This window comes from Stegostoma tigrinum, chromosome 34, assembly GCF_030684315.1.
Source record: "Stegostoma tigrinum isolate sSteTig4 chromosome 34, sSteTig4.hap1, whole genome shotgun sequence".
Taxonomy (NCBI): domain Eukaryota; kingdom Metazoa; phylum Chordata; class Chondrichthyes; order Orectolobiformes; family Stegostomatidae; genus Stegostoma; species Stegostoma tigrinum.
Window position 1 is genome coordinate 17,199,851 of NC_081387.1, and position 17,554 is coordinate 17,217,404.

Below are 17,554 nucleotides of genomic sequence, written 5' to 3' on the forward strand. Positions count from 1 at the left end.
GCCACTTTTACCCAGTTTTAAAACCTGAGGGTAATAAGTTGCCTCTGAGTGACGAGGCTTTGTTCCTCCAAACGGGCTGGGTCCGATTCTATCCTGTTTTCCCTCACCAACTCTGTCTGAGTAGAACAATCTAAGCTTGCGTTTCTTAAGAAAGTGGAGATATTGTGTATTCCTCTTGAACCTCCACAGTCCCACCACCACACGCTGACTATAAGGGCAAAGTGATACCAGACCTGCAGAGTTAATATTCCTGAGGAAAGACTGAATAGGTTTGGGGTTCTTTCCTTCTAGAAAGGGAAATGTTGAAGGGGATCTAACTGAGGTCTTTAAGATCCTAAAGAGGCTGGATGGGATTGATGAGGAGATGGATACTCCACTTGTGGGCTCCCAGAAGCAGGAGCTTGAGATAGCCACAATCAAATCCAAATGGAATTTCTTCATTCAGGAATTGGTGTACAGAACGATTAATCTGACCAGCTTAGATGTATTTAGGGGGAAACCAGCAGGTGAAGGAAGAGACAACAGTTGAAAATACAAACAAGGTTAGAAAGGTAATGACAGGGGCTAATGGGGAACATGGGCCAATGCATTTCTGTACAATGCATCTTATCTGCTTCTACTTTTGTCTCAGATGAGATTCAAATGTGGATGGACACAATGCAGCTGAGGTTGGTCGCTGTTACCAACCGGTCTTTAATTGCCATTCTCTTACTGGTTAGAAATGAGGAGCTCCAGGTTCACATGTTCATGGCTGAGGATCACAGTGCAGAATCTTACCTTGAGCTGGATCATGTTTGTTTCTTCTTCATTCTGACTACGAAAGACCTCTTCCATTTGTTGCTGCAGGAAACTCAGTGACTTTTCAAGCTTATCCTGAAAGGAAAAACTTACAACTAATTGACATTCATATACACTCCCAGTGTTTATCAGGATGAATGACATGTGCAAGAAATGTACTGAACAACAGAATACATTTCTACATTCATTACACCCATGCTCCCCGCTCATGTGTAGGATGATAACTTTCTAAGTACACACTAACAAGAGGAAATTGCAAATCTTTGACAGATATCAAGTTTCAAATGTGCGAGAAAGATTCCTGTCACTGGTGTGTGCCTGAATAATTAACCCCTATCTTGTGAAAACAATCCTGTCTCTGTTCAGTTCTGGGTTAGGCACAGAGTGAAACCTCTCAGGTATATAGTGCCTGGGGATGAGTGTATCCTTCCTTAAGAGGACCATACTGCATGCATGACTTTAAATGAGGTCTCACCAAGCCCTGTACTATTGCAACCAGACTTCCCTCCTATCATAATCAATGCTTCTTGCCATAAGGGTCTTCATACTAGCTAGGATTATAGCGACTTTACCTATTTCCTTAATCTGTACCTGCATGTTAACGTATCATGGTTAGGTGCAAGGACTGTCTCCATACCACCTCATTCTATCGCCTCACAGTTTAAACAATATTCCATGTTTCTTCCTTTTTAACAGCCTCACATTTTACCCCATTTTATTTCAGTTGCTAAATTTTTACAGATCCTTCTTTCTTTTTACATATAATTAAACAACCTCTCTGCTTCTTAGTCTACCTGCCAGGACAATTTCTTCCTTTTCCATCGTTCTATCAACATCTTTGACTGTGTCAACCCTGAACTTTGACATCAATGACCAACTCCAACTCACTGCGACCGCAAAATTTGTTGATAAGTCTTAATGATTTTTTAAAACTGTTTTTATTTGCTCTTCTGATGATAAGGAAAATAATCAGCATCTTCATGGCTTTCACATCCTGTCTGACTTCCATGCAGAATGATTTGCATGCCTTTGACAGAGTCTCTCTCCAGTCTTCTCTGTGTGGAAATTGATTTGATTTGATTTATTTATTGTCACATGTAGCTTGTTACAAAATACAGTGAGAAGTGTTATGTAGGGTTGCCACTCTTCGGGACCATATTAAAACACAGAAAGATAAACCAAAACAAAATACAAAGGCAGCAAAATGAAGAAATAAAGGAAGTGTCACGCTTTACAGTCCCCTTTGTTAAGTGCTCCATCATGGGCCACGGGCCTGGTGGCCAGGCACGAGTTCCCTTCACCGCGCCGCTACTGCTGGAACAAAAGTCACCACACTTTGCTGCGATCACCACGACGTGTCTTCGCTGGACCTCACCAATGCAGGGTACTGAACCAGCCCAAACTTGACTCCGCTGCCACCTTGAGTCCTCTTCAGACCCACCTTGCTGATGCAGCCACTGCTGATGCCACCGGGTCTCATACTGGGCCCAAACTTGCCTCCACCATTATCTCCATCAGTCTGCACTGGACACAGATATTGCCAGGAACTAGAACTCACCTCTGATGCCACAGCCACGAGTCCGGTCTACTGGGCCTATTCAAGTCTGCCTTATTGGGCCTACTCGAGTCTGCGTTGCTGGGCCAACATGAGCTGGCGCTGCCGGGCCTATTCCATTTCCGTGCTGTTGAGTCCACTCTGTTGGGCCTACTCAAGCCCGCACGGTTGGGCCAACTTGAGTCCACTCTGTTGGGCCTATTTGAGTTTGTGCTGCTGGGCCTACATATGTCCATATTCCTGGGCCCACTCGAATTTGCACTGCTGGGTCCACTTGCAGTGTCGTCGTTACAACCGAGCTCTTCACCAAGAAGTAAGTAAAGCAAAATAGAAGTGCACAAAAACAATAGAATAGATTAAAACAAAAAGAAAAGAAACAAAAAGTGGATGCAACAGAAAGCTGCAGACTCAGAAGCCCTATTTCACCACCAATTGTAATAACCCCAGCTGAATTCTAGATAAGTCAGATCTCAGAATGACACCTGATGTGAGACATCATTCAGTAAAAACCACAAAACAACTGTGAGGAAGCTACCCTACTCCAACCTTATGGTGTGGACTGTTAACGCACAGAATTTGTTCCTCATTGCCAATATTTACCGTAATATTTTTGCAAATCAGTTTGTCTTATTTGTGAGCCATGTTATTTTTGTGGTTAGTTCTTATACTTTTATTTTGAAGATATAAACTGAAGGATGGAAGTTAGGACTGTTGTGTTGCAAGAAAAACTTGTTTTAATTTTACAACATGAAGCAAAATTGTGGTGATCATTCATTGGTTACCAAAAACTGTGTAACTTTGCGAAGCTGGAATTGATACTTGTGTGACAAGCTGACACCAGAGCTTTTGAGTTGAATGGATGAAAACCAGTACCGAAAGACTCTGAAAGAAAAACTGCTGGCTCAAGCAAAAGGCCTAGGCCCAACTGAACAGCTACCAAATTATCAAATAATGAGATGTTTACAAGAATCTAGAAGTAGTTATAAAATAAGAAGTCATCCATTTAAAGCAGCCATGAGGGAATACCATGAGTCTTGAAATTCCCTTTTTCTAAAGGCAGTGGGTACAGAATTAATTTGCCTTACTGGAACAATAATCTAATAGAAAAGAAACTCACATTATATTATTATTACGCACGAGAAAACAAAAAAAATTATTATGGCAAGGTACAGAACTTTAAAATATTTTAAAGGCAGAGGTAGATATATTCTTGATTACTAAGAGGATGAAAGGTTATTGGGGGGTATGCACGAATGTGGAGCTAAGGTTAAAATCAGTTCGGCCACGGTCCTACTGAATAGCAGAGCAGGCTTGAAAAGCCAAATGGACAATATTTGTTTGCATTTAATCCATTTTGCCACTAATTAAAGGATACACTTGCCATAATAATTTTTTTTTGTTTTCTTGTGCGTTATAATAATATAATGTGAGTTTCTTTTCTAGTAGATTATTGTTCCAGTAAGGCAAATTAATTACCTTCTTGATTAAATTGGTCCTTTTCACATTTATGACAACTCATAAAATCACAGGACTTAATTTCCAGGGCACTCTTCTCATCAGTGTTATGACATTATCGTTGTGGTTCATAATTGAACACATTCACAAGCAAAATAACACAAGTTCAATACACAAAGGAAAACAAAACAAAGCTGTAGAAAAGGTATATATCTATAGAAGACAATTTAGAAAACTGTTAACAGAAAGAGGGCATGGTGGCTCAGTGGTTAGCACTACTGCCTCATAGTGCCAGGGACCTGGGTTCAATTCCACCCTCAGGTGACTGTCTGTGTGGAGTTTGCACATTCTCTCTGTCTCAGTGTGGATTTGCTCCAGTTTCCTCTCATAGTCCAAAGATGTGCAGGTTGGATGGATAGGCCACAAGAAATGCAGTGTTACAGGGATGAGATGAGGTGGATTTTGGTGAATTGCTCTTTATAGGTTTGGTATGGACTTGATGGGTCAAATGGACCACCTCCACACTGTAGAGATTCAAGGTGAGAGGAGGAAAGTTTTGGGGGTTGGCTCAGTGGTTAGCACAGTTGCCTCATAGTCAGGGTTCGATTCCACCCTCAGACAACTGTCTGTGGGGTGCATGCACATTCTCCCTAGGTCTGCATGGATTTCCTCCAGGTACTCTGGTTTCCTCCCATGGTCCAAAATGTTCGGTTTAGGTGGACTGGCCATGGTAAATTGCTCGTAGTGTCCAGGGATATGCAGGCTAAGTGGATTAGCCACAGGTACAGGGTAGAGGAGTGGCTCTGAGTAGGATGATGTTTGGATGGTCAGCACGGACACGATGGGCTAAATGGCCTGTTTCCACACTGTTGGAATTCTATGATTCTATGAACAACAAAAAGGAAACTTCAACCTTTTTCCCAACAGTATACTTTACACAGTCAACCTCTGTTAAGTATCACTCTTATCTTAACCCTTTCATTTATTTCTTAAAGATTTCAAGCATTTTCTTTTGGCAGCTTCCTATGCATTCACCAAGTGTGATTCACTCTGTTACTGCCACTCCCTGAGATACACGGATATATTGACACTAGCTACTTACGTGATATTTTCTAACTGAACTTCAAGAAAAGTTTGGTTTAAGCTGCTAAAACAGACTTAAGACTTCTTTCCAACTCTGAAAGCCTGGGCTTCCCTCCTGCTGATTTGAATCGTACTTCTGAGCTGAAACATGTCATAGAAGTTGAACTTTATAAACGATTCATCAGTTAACAAGTCACTTGCCTTAAATCACACATTTTCTGGTAAATGATGTTTGAATACACTGTTCATAAATGTCTTTTTGAACTCTTAAAAATATTACCTTTACAGAACTAAAATGGTTAACTATTTAATTCTACTTTAAAAGGCAACCCCCCCCAAACTGATAAGAATATTTTTTAAACCTTTACCATGCTATCAACACAGTCCTCTAAGTGAAGAGTTGGGTAAAAATTTACCTTTGTTACTGCACTGACCTTATGTACTCTGATTGATCCCATTGATTTAACCTGTAACTTCCACAATGGTGCCACATGTCCCACCTCGCTGAGCTGGTTTGTTGTTCCACAGACACTTCGTTACCGTGCTGGGTATCATACTAAGTGCAGCTTCTGATAAAGCGTTGGTGTGTTTTCCTGCCCGGTTTTTAAATTCTGAGGTCTGTTGCGATAAAAACCAGGTGGGAAAGCACACCGACTCTTCATTATAGACTGCACTGAGGATGTTACCAAGCAGGGGAATGAAACGTCTGCAGAACAACAAGCCAGCTTGGTGAGCCAACCAACCTCAACACCCACAAGCCAGCTTAGCGAGCCAACCAGCCTCAACACCCACAACCTGAGCTACAGATCTACTCCAAAACCTTAAATGCCCCACCCCATGGCAATAGAAACAATTACATTTTCAGACATTACTTCCTTACTTGCTCGCCTGAGGAGGAATTTCTGCAGCGCTTCCAGCTGTCCCTTGTTAACCCCGGGAATTCACCTTCCTTTCATCTTCTCACATTCTATTTTTCTTTGATTCGTGGTAACAATGGAAAAAGGTTGGAATTTGTGGCGCTCATAATTGTCAGCCATTTCAGTTGCCTGTCTTGCTGTTTCAATATTTCTTTTGAAAAGAAAAGTGAATTCATACGAATGGAGGGAGTGAATTTCTACTTCCTTTTGGAAGGATTACCTCCCTAAGCTTCTCATTTGGAATCTATTTTTAATGCCAGCATTCTGCTTTATCTTACCAAACTCTACTCCGGTCTGCCCAAGCTGCTTAAAGATATTCCGAAATTTCTGCCTGTCAGCCTCAGGGATCAATTTGCATGCACCAAGAATATTTCATCTCATAATACATAGAAGCTACCACAGAGGGAAGTCCATAAATTTCATACAATCTACCCACCAGCTTGCTTTACATGAGAAAAGCCTAGTCTTATTCTGAAACAAAAGCAGAAATTGTGGGAAAAGCTCAGCAGGTCTTTCTGCATCTGTGAACAGAATTCAGAGTTAATGTTTCAGGTCCGGTGTCCTTCCACAGAACAGGTGGCAGCTAGGAAAATGTTGGTTTATATGCAGAAAGTAGGGTTGGGGGGTAGAGGGTAAGGAGTATCTGATAGTTGGGGATAGAGCCCAAAGAGAGAGCTGAACAATTAGACAAACAAAGAACTAGGTAATGATCTGGCTAAGAGGCTGAATAGCTACTAATTGGGACTGTTAGTGGCTAACAATGGGTTGTGTGTAACAGTGGACTATCTGATAATAAGCCCTGGCGTGTGGGGGTAGGAGCTAGGACATGGAAGAGTTCAATCCTAAATATTGAACTCATTATTAAGTCCAGAAGGCTGTGGAATCCCAAAGTGGAAAATGAGGTGTTGATCTTCCAGCTTATGCTGAGCTCTGCTGAAGCATGCCTGAGACAGAGATGTCGGCCAGGGAACAGGGTTAAAGTGGCAAGCAACTGGAAGCTCAGGGTCTTTTTTTGTGGGCAGAATGTAGATGTTTTGCGAAGTGGTCACCCAGTCTATGCTTCCTTTCCGTAATGGGGAGGAGACCACATTGTGAGCTGCGAATGCAGTGGACTAGATTGTGTGACGTGCAGGTGAAGTGTTGCTTCACCTGAATGGTATGTTTGGGCTCTTGGATACTGGGGAGGGAGGGAGTAAATGGGTTGGTGTCACGCCTCCTCTGGTTGCAGGGGAAGGTGCTGTGGGGCGATGGCTAGAGGAGTGTTGTGGAGTGCAGGAAGAGTGGACCAGGGTTTTTGGAGGGAACGACACCTGTGTAAGTTTATTCTGCTGTCTCACCTGCTTAACATTCTTTCCAGAAGATTTGAAACATGCCTCAGCATCCCTTTCAATAAATTTTGGCCTTGCATAAATTTAAGTGTCCCATTGGACCTTGGATTTGATTCAGATCTTTCTTTATCTGAATATATCCTGAATTCAGACACATTTTCTTTTTAGTTCCAGCCTTTTAAGCTGGTGTTCATTCTTTCTTTTGCCTGAACTGCTATCTCCCCTCTAACATTTTCCTCTGAAATGTACCTTATTCTTGTTTTACCTCCCTCTGAAGTGCTTTCTTTCTTCATCTGGAGTGCTCTTTCTCTTTCTTCAAGTTAATTTGAAAAAAATGCCCGTTTCCTTTTGTATTTCAAGCTACTTCATCTGCACTTGAATATTTGGTAACTCAATTGATTCTGTCTGGTTTGCATCGCTGTTCTTTCAACTTCAAATGTTACACTATTACCTTAATTTTGCTAACTTTCATAGCCTCGAAGTTAACTCTAATCCCAATTTCCCAGCCAATTCATTTAGCCTAATCTTGGTTATCCTTTGCAAGTTATTTAAGGATAAATCTTCTTTGGTCAGAAAAGTGTTAGAAACTGTTAAAGGCATTCTAATATAAACACAATAAATGTTGCTATTTCCTTTTATCAATTTCCAATTATTAGTATTCCACTTCCAATTAAACTTGACTGTTTTAAGTATCCTGCTGTGTACCCTGCTTTTATATTCTGATGAGGATGTAGGAATCTATTGCTGCTCCCGTCTCACTACTCCATGGAATACAATATAAAATACAACCAGCATCTTAGGAGCACAAAAGCTGACGTTTCGGACCTAGACCCTTAATCAGAAAAGGGGGATGGGGAGAGGGTTCTGAAATAAATAGGGAGAGAGGGGGAGGCAGATCGAAGATGGTTGCAGTGGGAGAGAGATCCCCTCAGGTTTGTCCGGAGGGAGGAGGGTAACTTCTTCAAGTTGGACATCCCTGGAAGAGGCTTCGCAGTGAGGTTAAACTTGTATCAGAGATAATAGGAACTGCAGATGCTGGAGAATCCCAGATAATTGAAGGGCTTCAGGCCAAGACCCTTCAACGTCAGCTATTGTGCTCCTAAGATGCTGCTTGGCCTGCTGTGTTCATCCAGCTCCACAATTTGTTATCTCAGATTCTCCAGCATCTGCAGTTCCCATTATCTCTGATACAAGTTTGATACAAGATGATAAAATACAACCAGCCTTTTTAGTTATTAAGATGACCAATCAAAGACCTCACCCACATCAGATTTTAAACAATGCAATGAATCAACCAAATTTCTGAATTAACACATTATGAGTTTGAATCAAAACTGAAGTTATTCCACAAAGACACAATAACAGGTTAACATACACAGGCAGTAGTTTCAATCATCTGTTTTAAAGGAACAAGTCTAGGCATTTCCTCACAATTTGAAATAAATCCATCTTTCACAAAGCTTTAAAACTTACATCTTCCAAATAACATTAAACATAAAGCAAATTTCTAACATTAGCAATAATTACATTAAATGTTAGTGCAAACTTAATGAGCTGCGTGTTACTGTCCTATTTCTTACAGAGTTATCTTAATATCCTGAGCAGCTCAGCTGTTTGGCGCTTTGCAAATACTCGAGGTAATTAGTACACAGGATGCTGAGTGCTGGAGGTGTCATGTACTATGGGTATATAATCCTCTGGATGTATAATTCCGCCGGGTGTTTGATGTTGAAAACCTGTGTGGAATAACCTTGGTGTTGATCCGACTAGTGTTGATATTCCAGTTGCTTAATATTCAAAGTGTTTAATATAATGGATGGTTACTCTTCTGGATGTGGATGCTCTTGAATTTGTAACACTTCGAATGTTTAATCATCTGAATGATGGATACGCCAGGTGCTCCTTAATCAATGAACTGAATTTCTAAGAGCTTAAAATTCCTGGTGCTCATTACTCTGTGTATTACCTTCTGTGTTATATTCCAGCTATTTAACACTTTGCGCGGTGATATTCCGAAGATCTATCTCTCATCCAACTCTGCCCTAATTCCCACACCAAGCCCCGCCTCTCCGTCCCAACACCGCCCCTAACATGTAGACCCGCCCAATTACCACACATTGCAACATAGACTCCGCCCCTAACCACGGGTCCCCGCCCCTTGCACTATAGACACCGCCCATTGCACCTACTCCCCTGATAATAAAATGTGAGGCTGGATGAACACAGCAGGCCAAGCAGCATCTCAGGAGCACAAAAGCTGACGTTTCGGGCCTAGACCCTTCATCAGAGAGGGGGATGGGGGGAGGGAACTGGAATAAATAGGGAGAGAGGGGGAGGCGGACCGAAGATGGAGAGTAAAGAAGATAGGTGGAGAAGGTGTGGGTGGGGAGGTAGGGAGGGGATAGGTCAGTCCAGGGAAGACGGACAGGTCAAGGAGGTGGGATGAGGTTAGTAGGTAGCTGGGGGTGCGGCTTGGGGTGGGAGGAAGGGATGGGTGAGAGGAAGAACCGGTTAGGGAGGCAGAGACAGGTTGGACTGGTTTTGGGATGCAGTGGGTGGGGGGGAAGAGCTGGGCTGGTTGTGTGGTGCAGTGGGGGGAGGGGATGAACTGGGCTGGTTTAGGGATGCAGTGGGGGAAGGGGAGATTTTGAAACTGGTGAAGTCCACATTGATACCATATGGCTGCAGGGTTCCCAGGCGGAATATGAGTTGCTGTTCCTGCAACCTTCGGGTGGCATCATTGTGGCAGTGCAGGAGGCCCATGATGGACATGTCATCAAGAGAATGGGAGGGGGAGTGGAAATGGTTTGCGACTGGGAGGTGCAGTTGTTTGTTGCGAACTGAGCGGAGGTGTTCTGCAAAGCGGTCCCCAAGCCTCCGCTTGGTTTCCCCAATGTAGAGGAAGCCGCACCGGGTACAGTGGATGCAGTATACCACATTGGCAGATGTGCAGGTGAACCTCTGCTTAATGTGGAATGTCATCTTGGGGCCAATTCCTCCGCCTCCGCCGCATCTGCTCCCACGATAAGACATTCCACTCCCGCACATCCCAGATGTCCAAGTTCTTTAAGGACCGCAACTTCCCCCCCACGGTGATTGAGAACGCCCTTGACCGCGTCTCCCGCGACACATCCCTCACACCCCGCCCCCGCCACAACCGCCCCAAGAGGATCCCCCTCGTTCTCACACACCACCCTACCAACCTCCGGATACAACGCATTATCCTCCGACACTTCCGCCATTTACAATCCGACCCCACCACCCAAGACATTTTTCCATCCCCACCCCTGTCTGCTTTCCGGAGAGACCACTCTCTCCGTGACTCCCTTGTTCGCTCCACACTGCCCTCCAACCCCACCACACCCGGCACCTTCCCCTGCAACCGCAGGAAATGCTACACTTGTCCCCACACCTCCTCCCTCACCCCCATCCCAGGCCCCAAGATGACATTCCACATTAAGCAGAGGTTCACCTGCACATCTGCCAATGTGGTATACTGCATCCACTGTACCCGGTGCGGCTTCCTCTACATTGGGGAAACCAAGCGGAGGCTTGGGGACCGCTTTGCAGAACACCTCCGCTCAGTTCGCAACAAACAACTGCACCTCCCAGTCGCAAACCATTTCCACTCCCCCTCCCATTCTCTTGATGACATGTCCATCATGGGCCTCCTGCACTGCCACAATGATGCCACCCGAAGGTTGCAGGAACAGCAACTCATATTCCGCCTGGGAACCCTGCAGCCATATGGTATCAATGTGGACTTCACCAGTTTCAAAATCTCCCCTTCCCCCACTGCATCCCTAAACCAGCCCAGTTCATCCCCTCCCCCCACTGCACCACACAACCAGCCCAGCTCTTCCCCCCCACCCACTGCATCCCAAAACCAGTCCAACCTGTCTCTGCCTCCCTAACCGGTTCTTCCTCTCACCCATCCCTTCCTCCCACCCCAAGCCGCACCCCCAGCTACCTACTAACCTCATCCCACCTCCTTGACCTGTCCGTCTTCCCTGGACTGACCTATCCCCTCCCTACCTCCCCACCCACACCTTCTCCACCTATCTTCTTTACTCTCCATCTTCGGTCCGCCTCCCCCTCTCTCCCTATTTATTCCAGTTCCCTCCCCCCATCCCCCTCTCTGATGAAGGGTCTAGGCCCGAAACGTCAGCTTTTGTGCTCCTGAGATGCTGCTTGGCCTGCTGTGTTCATCCAGCCTCACATTTTATTATCTTGGAATCTCCAGCATCTGCAGTTCCCATTATCCCTGCACCTACTCCCCTTCCTTGGACAATGACTCCATCCATAGTCCCGCCTCCAGTCAAAGGTCAAGCCTCCTGTCCCACCCCCACAAACGGCGCACACAGACCCCGCCCCTCGACTGCCCGCATTTAGGCCGCACCCCCTACCTCAGGCCCCACCCGCTCCCTCCGGCCCCACCCCTTCGCGGGCTCGGACGCTCCCGCAGGGAAGGACCACCTCCCGCAGGGATCCACCCCCTTCTACAGGCCCCACCCCTATTACGGCGCCCCTCCTCCACACCGCCCCCACTTCTCCTCTCCGGTCTCACAACCCAGACAGACTCCGCCCCCGTCGCTGGGCCCACCCCTCCCCCGGAATCAAACACGCCACTGGCCCCACCCTCCCCAACTGGCTCCACCCCTTGCCCCAGGACCCACCCCCTTTCCCATGCCCCTCCCCTTTCAATGGGCCGACCCACGGGCTGCTTCAGGGCCCTCCCTCGGTCGGTTTCGAGCTCCTCCCTGGTCTGTTTCAGGGCCCGCTCTGGCCCTCGGGCTGCCCGTCACCCAGCGGTACCTGCCAGCTGGAGCCTGAGCCTGATCCGGAGCCTGCTGCCGGTGAGTACCCAGCGCCGGGGCCTCGGTGTCTGTACAGGCCTCAGCCTGCCTCGTCCGGCCCGGCTCGGCCCTCAAGTCTCTCACTGCACGGTACCCTGCGCCGAGGAGACACACTGACCCAAGATGGAGCCGCAGAGGCTTCGCCTGGGACCGTGAGAGGTTTGTTCAGAATAACATCCTCCTGAGAGTCCTGAACAGGGAGGGAGAGTGTTTACAGATCAGTGTGTTTGTGCATCTATTACATGTAATATGTGCGTGAACATCTATACTGTACCTGTCTTTTGACATGTCGGTGCATCTGTAACTGTCTTATATCAGTGCATGTCCACATCTGCACCTGTGTCTTAATAACGTTTATACCAGTGCGTGTGTATCTACACGATATCTTGTAAACATATGAGCATCTATACCTGTGTGTTATAAACTTGACATATATAATCTGTGTGTGTGTGTGTGTGTGTGTGTGTGTGTGTGTGTGTGTATCTGTACCCCTGTCTTAGTAACACAAATATGCATCTATCCATGTGTCTTTGTAACACGTACATATTACGTGTGTGTGTATCTGCATGTGCACACTTGCATGTATATAATATATAACAATACAGCACATGAACAGGCCCTTTGACTCAGCATGCCTGTGTTGACCATGTCTAATCCAATCTGCCTGCATATAGTCCATGTTCCCCCTGTCTGTTTTGGTATCTAAAAGCCTTAAACATTGTTATTGTAAATGCTTCTACCACCTACCCTGACAGTGGTCCAGGCATCTACCACCTTTTCTGTTTTAAAAAAAACTTGCCCCACACATTTACTTTGAATTTCCCCCATCTCACCTTTAAACCTGTACTCCTTAGTATTTGACATTTCCTTCCTGGGAAAAATTCTCCAACTGCTCACCTTTTCCACTGCCTTTCATAATTTTACATACTTTTTATCAGGTCGCCCCTCAACTTCTGATGCTCGAATGAAAGCAATCCAAGTTTGTCCAGACTCTCCTTAGTGCACTCCAATCCAGGCAACATCCTGAAAAATCTCTCTTTGTACACTCTCCAAAGCCTCCACATTCTTCCTATAATGTGGCAACCAGAACTGTGTACAAAACTCCAAATGTGACCAAACTAAAATTATACACAGCTGCAACATGACTTGATAACTTTTATACTCAATGCCCCAGACTATGAAGGCGAGCGTGCCTTATGCCTTCTTTACTACCCTTTTCCACTTGTATTGCCACTTTGAGGGAGCTATGGACTTGCATCCCAAGATCTCTCCATATACCCCTGGCTGTGCTATTCCAGAACCTGGACTCTTGGCAATGTTGTTGCCCTGAGCAGGATTCCTGGCTGTGGTACGCCCGGAGCTTGGATTCTTAGCAGTGGCAGTGCCCAGAGTGGGGACATGGTGATCTAGGCATTGATATTGTTGTTGCTGTACTCGGAACAGGGAGTCTTGAGGCCCAGAACACCTTGCAGATCTTACTGTCTTTCCTGTTGTGTTTGACCCCCCAAAATGCATCACCTCCCAGCTGTTCAGATTAAATTCTATCTGACATTGCTATGCCTAAGCTTCCTGTCGAATCATTTGATAACCTTCCTCACTATCCGCAGCTTAAGCAATTTTCGTGTCATCTGCAAACATGCTAATCACTCTGCTTATGTTTTCATCCAAATCATTTAATATATATTGCAAACAACGGAGGTCCCATCACTAATCCTCGCGGAACACCACTGGTCACAGACTGCCAGTCAAAAAAAACCTCTCCACAACTACCCTCTGTTTTCTATGACCAAACCGTTGTAGAATTTAAAGAGAATCCCAAGGCATTTTACGCGTATATTAGGAGTGGGAAGGTAGCTAGGGAAACGGTAGGTCCACTCAAGGACAAAGGAGGGAATTTATGCACAGAACCAAAGGAAGTGGATGAGGTCCTTAATGAGTATGTCTCATCAGTATTCAGCAGGATGATCGTAAGATTAGGGACGCATGCATTGATATGCTAGGGCATGTCAATATTAAAAAAGAGGATGTGTTGTGTGTCTTGAAAGACATGAAGGTTAGTAAGTCCCCAGGGCCTGATGGGATAAATCACAGGATACTGAAGGAGGCAAGGGAATAGATCTTTAGATTCTCTTTGGCCAAGGGCAAGGTCTCAACAATGGAGAATAGTCAATGCTGTTGCTTTGTTGAGAAGGGCAACAGGGATAATCCAGCAAGTTATAGGCCAGTGAGCCTTTAATCAGTGATGGGCAAATTATTGGAGAAAACTCTTAGGTTCAGGATTTGCTTACATTTGGAAGACAATATACGGATTAGAGCTTTGTGCAGGGAGGTCGTCTCAAATTTGATTGAGTTTTTTCATGAAATGTCAAAGACGATTGAAGTTAGTTAGGGCAGTGGATATTACCTGTATGAATTTTACTATATCAGTAGAATCACTATATCAGCGTACGTCTGTATAAACCAAATCCCTCAATGAGATTCCAGCCTATAACACTCATCCTAGTATCAGTGGTCTCTGAGGGAATCAAGGAGCAATTAGGAAGAGGGAGCAGAAGTTCAAAGTCAGCCTTGAATGTATCAGGTTTGATGGGACATTTACATTTGCTGCTATTTTGTATATTCTGTGCATGCGCACATACATATACAATGAGAACATATCATTCCCACGCTTAACAAAGAAACACAATAAATACACAGACACTGAGACATGTTCCTAGACATATAATGTATATACAGTTGCTCTTGCACAAGTAGAGAAGCACTCTTACCCACACAGAAATTTTATATACACAAAAAAATGTGTATATACGCACACAAGCACACAAAGTACAGCATAATACTCCCACACCTACATATATGCACACACATGTATTCACACATAATAAATATGGGCACTATCACATACACATGCTTAACACACAAATATACACTTGTACACGTGATACATGATGCACAGATACATAGGAATAAGTTACAGGATGGAATTTAATCGAGGTGTTCAGATGGTTTGTGTAGAGAACAATTGATATCTGGAATCTAATCAAGGGGTCCAGATGGTTTGTATATAGAATACTGGATATCAGGGAGTGGTTACATTTGGAATCTAATTGAGGGATTCAGATGATCTAAGAAATAGTGGGTACCCAAGGATTTATTTCAAGCTGGAATTGAATGCGGAACTCAAATGTTTTATACAAAGAAGATTGGTATGCAGTAATTACGTTCAGTGGTCATGAGTTTTAGTACATGAATAGACGCTAACCCTGATACATCTTTTATTTAGCCTGTTATTTTCTAGGTTGCTGTGTGTTTCTTTCAATATTCTTTCCTATTGTAGAAAGGTGTTTTTCTTTCTGTTTCAGGTCTTGATTTGTATCAGCAGTGGCTTATTGCTGTCATAGACTGTTGGGTTACTTAGCTCTGAGTACCTCTCTGCAAACCTGACAGTCTCATCGTCTGTGGGTAAAGTTAATTGTTGAAAGATCCCATTTTGGTAATAAGTTTCAGAATTGTGCAACTGTTCTTTTGCAGCTTCGAATTTCACCCTGGGTTCCTGGCCAATGTTTACCCGTCAACTTATGTTGTGAATAACAAATGTTCTGATTGTGTTGTTTTGATGCTGTTTTGTAGGTGTTTGCTGTACACACAATGGCTGCTACATTTCCTATACCGCAGCAGTAACTCCTCTTTGAAAGATACTCCGTTGGCTGTGAAGTGATTTGGGATGTTCCAGGATCGTGAAAGGCACTAGATAAATGCAAGTTCTTCTTTATTTTCCTTATAGTTTATGTTAGTGGGAATAGGAAATCTCCCAAACTGAAGCATCTCTTACAATATTTTCCTTTTGGGTTTCCAGACCTGCCAAGCGCACTCTTTCTGTACCAACTTGAATAAAGCCTCAAGTTCTGGGTGCCTGTCACTAGTGAACAGCACCTCAACTCAGATAACACGGTGTGAAGCTGGATGAACACAGCAGGCCAAGCAGCATCAGAGGAGCAGGAAAGCTTTACGTTTCGGGTCGGGACCCTTCTTCAGAAATGGGGGAGGGGAAGGGGATTCTGAAATAAATTGGGAGACGGAGGAGGCGAATGGAAGATGGATAAAGGAGAAGATAGGGTGAGAGGAGACAGACAGGTCAAAGAGGCGGGGTTAGAGCCAGTGAAGGTGAATGTCGTGTGGAGTGGGGGGGTCCTTGGACGACATGTCCGTCCTGGGCCTCCTGCAATGTCACAATGAAGCCAGCGAAAGATGCAGGAACAGCATCTCATATTTCGCTCGGGAACTCTGCAACCCAAGGGTATCAAAGTGGACTTCGCAAGCTTCAAAATTTTCCCTCCCCGACCACATGCCAAAACCAGTCCAGCTAGTCTCCGCCTCCCTAACCATTCCTCCCACCTCAAGCCCCACCCACATCCCTTACCCACTAATCTCATCCCGCCCCTCTGACCTGTACGTACTCCCTGGACTGACCTATTTCCCCCCCGTAATTCCCTACCTGCATTCACCTTCACTGGCTCTCACCTCGCCTCTTTGACCTGCCTGTCTCCTCTCACCCTGTCTTCTCCTTTATCCATCTTCTATCCGCCTCCCCCGTCTACCTATTTATTTCAGAATCCCCTTCCCCTCCCCCATTTCTGAAGAAGAGTCCCGACCGAAACGTCAAGCTTTCCTGCTCCTCTGATGCTGCTTGGCCTGCCATGTTCATCCAGCTTCACACCGTGTTATCTCAGATTCTCCAGTATCGGCAGTTCGTATTATCTCTGTAACACCTCAACTCAGTTAGGTTTAAACAGAAGCTACAGTCTCAATTTATAATTTCTACTGTTGTACTCCGATTACTAATCCTATAACTCAACCATTAATAAATTGTCACAGCACTAGCTGTGATAACCAGCTGCAACTGCCTGTAGTTATCACAGGTGATATTAGCTGAGGAAATGTTTGATGTGCTTTTGGGATGATGTTGCTGCTCACTAGTGGTAACATTGATCCATTGATTTGAAATTAATTAGCGCTTCGAGCTATAGGTCAGCGGGAATTTCTTAAAAACGTGTCAAGTATTTGCCTGCTGAAGGCTGTTATGGTCTTAGGTGAACAGTTAGAATCTCTATTCCCATATAAAATCAAAGAAATTTGAATTATGAGGACAGGCTGCACACAAGACTTGTATTCCCGTGAGTTCAGCCAGGCACAGTGGCTGAGGGGTGAGCACTGCTGCCTCACAGTGCCAGGGTCCAGCCAGGGTTTGATTTCAGCCTCGGGTAACTGCCTGTGTGGAGTTTGTGCATTTTGCCCGTGTCTGTGTGGGTTTTCTCTAGGTGGTCCGGTTTCCTCCCACACTCCAGCGTTGTGCAGTTTAGGTGAATTGGCCATGCTGAATTGTCCTCAGTGTCCAGGGATGTGCAGGCTAAATGGATTGGCCATGGTAAATGCAGGGTTAGGATAGGAGGAGTGATGGGCCCTGGGTGGGATGCTCTTCGGAGGGACAACATGGACTCAATAACCTGCTTCCACACTGTAGGGGTTCTATGATTGAAGGCAGAGCTAATGGACATATTTAAA

General features: G+C 44.9%; 2 protein-coding genes across 16 annotated transcripts in view; one reads left to right on the forward strand and one right to left on the reverse strand.

Annotated features, from left to right (window-relative positions):
• LOC125446329 (ras/Rap GTPase-activating protein SynGAP-like) overlaps positions 1-17,554 on the reverse strand; it is a 746,401-nt gene that overhangs the window by 18,212 nt on the left and 710,635 nt on the right. For all 14 annotated transcript variants that reach the window (XM_048519809.2, XM_048519810.2, XM_048519826.2 and 11 more), the window contains one exon: positions 778-873. In XM_048519809.2, coding sequence (XP_048375766.1) covers positions 778-873 — 96 coding nt within the window. The remainder of the gene's footprint in view (positions 1-777; positions 874-17,554) is intronic.
• The window catches only part of LOC125446331 (zinc finger and BTB domain-containing protein 22-like), a 46,455-nt gene that overhangs the window by 15,713 nt on the left and 13,188 nt on the right, over positions 1-17,554 (forward strand). Inside the window, exons 1-2 of one of the 2 annotated variants that reach the window (XM_048519829.2) lie at positions 11,840-11,992; positions 15,623-15,749. In XM_048519829.2, coding sequence (XP_048375786.1) covers positions 15,748-15,749 — 2 coding nt within the window. In that variant the 5' untranslated portion in view covers positions 11,840-11,992; positions 15,623-15,747. Of the gene's footprint in view, positions 1-11,839; positions 11,993-15,622; positions 15,750-17,554 lie in introns of those variants that run through there. The other variant, XM_059639423.1, reaches the window with a different exon arrangement.